Source organism: Elephantulus edwardii, unplaced genomic scaffold, assembly GCF_000299155.1.
Source record: "Elephantulus edwardii isolate Elephantulus edwardi_28Jun2011 unplaced genomic scaffold, EleEdw1.0 scaffold00030, whole genome shotgun sequence".
Classification (NCBI taxonomy): Eukaryota; Metazoa; Chordata; class Mammalia; order Macroscelidea; family Macroscelididae; genus Elephantulus; species Elephantulus edwardii.
Window position 1 is genome coordinate 5,207,944 of NW_006399780.1, and position 5,102 is coordinate 5,213,045.

At 39.4% G+C, this 5,102-nt stretch overlaps 1 protein-coding gene across 1 annotated transcript in view; it reads right to left on the minus strand.

Moving 5' to 3' along the window:
- Positions 1 to 495: 495 nt before the first annotated feature.
- The window catches only part of DCUN1D2 (DCN1, defective in cullin neddylation 1, domain containing 2), a 43,841-nt gene continuing 39,234 nt past the window's right edge, over positions 496 to 5,102 (minus strand). The window contains exon 6 of the mRNA XM_006883959.1: positions 496 to 575. Coding sequence (XP_006884021.1) covers positions 496 to 575 — 80 coding nt within the window. The remainder of the gene's footprint in view (positions 576 to 5,102) is intronic.

Sequence of the window (5,102 nt, forward strand, 5' to 3'; positions counted from 1 at the left end):
TTCCTGGCACCAAGTTTAAAAAATGTGAGAATCCATTACAAGATCATTTTTAACACCTCTGACTTGTATAAAAATACAACATCCTACTTGAGAACACAAACACTGTCTTTTAAATGTAATTACAACATAGTTCAGCAGGACTTTTGGTAACTGCTGGTGTTCATCTTAACTCATAAAATAAATAGCATGCTCATAAGTAGTCCTGCAAAATGGGCTCTATGTTACTTTTTTCTTAAACGTAAAAATCATGCAGAAATCTCTTGAAACAGCAGCTACAATGACCCTCACGTCCAAATATCCAAAGCAGCTATCTTCTGAGGAATTTACGGTGTCCATAAAAGTCACCATTTCCTTTAAGCAGAATCAGACGGTTATTTTAACTTCATGGCTGGTTAAGGATGACTTCTGGAATCAGCAAGAAATGTACACAATAACTGACCAAAATGTCTCCTTTACAGGACACAATTAGAACCTAATCTAGCTTCATTTTTCTGCTTAGAAAGTGCTGTGCTTTCCACCTGTGATTACTGGTCGTGCATATTCTACAAAGTCATCTATAAGAACAGGCCACGCACCTAAAGAAAAACAAATAAAATACAAAGTTTTAATACTGAGTTTTCATATTCAATCCACTTTCGTTTTAACTCGATAATCCAACATTTACATTTCAAGAACCAAAATTATTTCACGTTTATACACTTCATGACTCACAGCATGAATTAGGTGAAGTTATTGATTTCTTCATTCTGGCAGAACTGTGGTCACCAATACTGGCGTGAGTGTGTGTTGATAAAGCTCTTCTCATGTAACAACGGTACGTGATCCCATTCTTCCTCACAGTGACCTGACAGGCCCTAACAATCCTCAGCCTAAACTCTGAGCACTTCGAATCAACTGATCACAGAAGAATGGGGAGAAATGAACCTAGCTACACTTCCCGGCTGGACCGATGAGCAAACCCACTGCCACTCACAGTGACATGACAGATCATAGCAGTACTGTCCCACTGAGTGTCTGAGGCTGCAGGTGGATAGAAGCATGCCCCTAGATATTTTTCTCACAGAGCTGCTGGTGGGTTCACATCACTGACCTTTTGGGTAGCATCCAAGTGCTTAAACACTACACCACTCGGGGCAGGGGACTCTTTGATCTGAGGAACTATTTCATAGTGCTCCTGTCGATGCTGTTTTCTTGTTCAGAATGCACACTTCTTTTGTTTCTTAAGCCACACTCAAGGACTCAATTCGAACCCACCAATTCAGTGATACATTTATGCTCTTGAAATACTTAAAGATTACTACTAGACAGCCATGTCTTACTTAGCCTGTCCACTTCCCCACCTTGTTGTTGTTATGTGCTGTCAAGCTGCTTGTGACTCACAGCGACCCTATATACAACAGCCCTAAACCCTGCTGTCCTATGCCAATCTCACTGTCTCCAACACACCCACCCCAATTACCCCAGTCTCTGAATCAATCTACCTCATAGAGGGTCTTCCTCTCCTGCGCTGTCCCTCTACCCTCCCAAGCATGATGTTCCTCTCCAAGGACTGGTCCAAAGTATGTCAGATGAAGACTCAGAATCCTTGCCTCCAAGGAGCAGCCTGGTTTAACCCTCTCTAGGATGAACCTGTTTGTTTTCTTAGCAGAGGTCCCTAACAGCAGACTTTCTCATCACAATACATCTTTTAATTTCTTGGCTGCTGGTGCCAAGAGTGTTGACTGTGGAGCCAAGCAAACTCAAGCTGTGAACAATCTCAATCTCTTAACCATCCATACTGATGCTGCCAAGTGGCCCAATGGTGAGAATCTTTGTCATTTTTATGTTGAGCCTTAATCCATATTGAAGGCTGCAATCCTTGACTCTCTGAAACAAGTGCTTCAGGACCTCCTCAGTTTAAGCAAGCAGGGTTGTGTCATCTGCATAATGCATACTGTTGATGGATCTTCCACCAATCCTGACGCCACATTTCTCCTCATAGAGCCCAGCCTCCTGGATGATCTGCATATAGGTTCTGCATATAGGTTGAAAAGGTATGGAGATAGGATGCATCCCTGGCATACACCCTTCCCAATTTTGAATCATGCAGTGTTTCCTTGCTCTGTTCTAACAACTGCCTCTTGGTCTAAGTATAGGTTTTGCATTAGTACAAGCAAGTATTCTGGAATTCCCATTCTCCTCAGAGTCAGCCACAGTTTGTTATGATCTATACAGTCAAATGCCTTTGCTTAATCAATGAAACACAGACAGATATTCCTCTGGTATCCTCTGCTTTCAGCTAAGATCCAATTAACATTAGGTACAATATCCCTAGTACCAGACCCCTTCCAAGCCCAGCCTGGACTTCTGGCAGTTCTCTGCTGATGTGCTATTCCAGCCATTATTGATAATCTTTAGCAGAATCTTGCTTGCATGTGATATCAATGATCTGATTTAATATTCATTTTTCTTTGTTCTAGAAATAGAGATTCCCCAGTTGGGTACTTACCACACACTTGCTACTTTTTTTAAAGTATATTTTTTTTTATTATAGAGAATTTACGTGTAAAAAGAGAAACCAAATTCAAGTTTCTACATATACAATTCACAAACTGTACACAAATCAGGTGACACTGATTCTATTTGAGCTGAACAACCATTTTCACTCTTCTTTGTTGTTCTTCTGCCATAAACATAAAATCCCCTAGGGGTATTACCTGATCCATCAAGTCGCATATGATAAATATATATCTTAAAAGGATATAATGCTCAAGGCGGGCAATCTTTATGAGTTAAATGTAACTACTTGATTTTAAAATACTGTAGGGGCTATATTTGGTTTAAGGTTTCTTTGGGAAATAGTTTCAAGGTTTATCTAGACACCATGGCTCCAGAAAGGATGAATTGCAAAAAATTACTTTTCTTCTTTAGTACTTCGATCAAAATGCCGAGTAAGTCATTAAGTACCATGCAGTCCTTTTGGTCACATGACAAAGGAGGAAGATGTTCATGGAGGTAATGACTCAAAGGAATGCGTAGCTGGTTGTTCATTGTCACACATGCTATTCCTATCCCTGATTTCTCATTTCACTTCTGTTCAGGTGTACAGACGTCATCTGAATGGCCTTGTGCAAGTTGTTGAACACCAGAAACCATCCACTAAACCAGTGGCAGATTGTTGTTGTTACTGTCAGGTTGGAATCGACCCATAGCTGACCCACCGGTGGGTTTTCAGAGGCAGTTAATTGCATGAGAGGAGACTGTCCATCCTTCTCTTGTGGAGGAGCTGGTGGATTTGAACCCTACGCCTTCTGGATTGCAACATAGCTTCTTACCACTAGGCCACTAACGCACTAAGTACCTTATTAGGACAATTACCTAGGATGTCCCATGAACTATGACCCTAATCTCCAAAGCGAGGAACTAATCCCAAGAATCCCTTTTATCCTTGATAACCACTAAGAAACTTTGGTTTCCATATACTTGCTTGTTCTTGTCTTTTTATATAAGTGAGATCATATAATTATTTTTCATTTTGTGATTGAATTCTTCTTCTAGTTGGTTGGGCCCTAGGGTTATATTTTAATCCCCTGTTATTATATTTTAGAGGAACATTCTTCTAAATTGTATAGAACTGTTCTGTTAATTTGCCATGCTGAGGTCATCTGGGTTTGCTGTTACACTGAACCTTGTGCCACTGGGGTCTCAAATACCTTAATGGTTGCCCATGGTGGACAGTCTTTAGTGGAGCTCCCAGTTTAAGACAGGTTTGGAAGCAGGAGGGGCATCTAGTTTCTAAACCATATGCCTCTGGAAACTCTATGAACTTTGAGAAAAAACAATAGTTACTGAAAGGCTTCAGGTCTTTTGTTAATAGGGTCACTATTAGTTGTGCTTGACTCAACAGCAATTAACAACAACAACATCGTAACATGTATCAAGACTTAATTTCTCTTGTGTAATATTTCCTTGTAAATATGTACCACATTTTGTTCACCCATTCATCTGCTGATGGGCATTTAAGTTGTTGCCACACTTTAACTACTGTGACTAGTGCTGCAATGGATATTGGAATACAAGTCTTTGAATCTCCGTTTCCAGTCTTTTAGACATACAGGAACAGATGGGCTGGCTGTGTCATTTGTTATTTTTATTTTTGTGGTTTTTTTAAAAGAACTGCCATAGTTTTCCAAAATAGGTGTTTAATTTGTATTTCTCCAGCGATAAATAAGGGTTCTAATTTTTCCATATTCTTGAAAACATTTGGTATTGTTACCAGTTGAATTGTGTCCTCTAAAACTATTTGTATGTAATAATATAATGTGGAATATGATTCCCTATGATCTGATAAACCAAATAGTTATAAAAGCTTTAAGGGTGGAATATGACACCCATCAGTCTCATCAAACCCTAATTTCATGTAAGGAGAGTTTCTTTGGTCTTCTTTATTCATTGTCCAACTCTCAAATGCTAAGAACAAATTGAAAAGATCATGACTTAAGTCAGGCACACCTTAGTCTTTAAAATTACATCCTATGCTCGTCAGGATTTTAAAGAGGCTCTCGACAGCAGATCTTCCCAATGCAGTAAGGTTTTTTATTTCTCAACTGCTGCTTCCACTGGTATTGGCTATGGATACAAGTATAATTAAATCACTGACAACATCAATCATGAGGTTATTTATTGGTCTACTTGTGCTGATTTCTTTCTGTTTTATGCTGAAGTGTAATCCATTTGAAGGATGTAGTCTCAAAACTCAAACTCAAATTCATCACCTGGAGTTTGTTCTGACTCAAAGCAAACCACCATCCAGTTTCTGAGGCTGTAAACTGCGACAGGAAAAGACTATACATCTTTCTTCCACTAGAAGAATCACTAAATTTGAAATGTTAAGAGATGCACAGCGTTTGGGTTAACAATGCAATTCCCTACAGACTATGCCACTAGCTCACCGTGCCCCAGGCGACTTTGAGTGATACTGAGTCTCCCTGTGGTTTTGATTTGCATCTTTCCAATAGGTAATGAGGTTGAACATCCTCTTTCATATATCTGGTGGCCATTTGAATGTTCACTTTGGTGAAATGTTATTCAAATCCTTTGCTTAATTTATGATTAGATTGGGG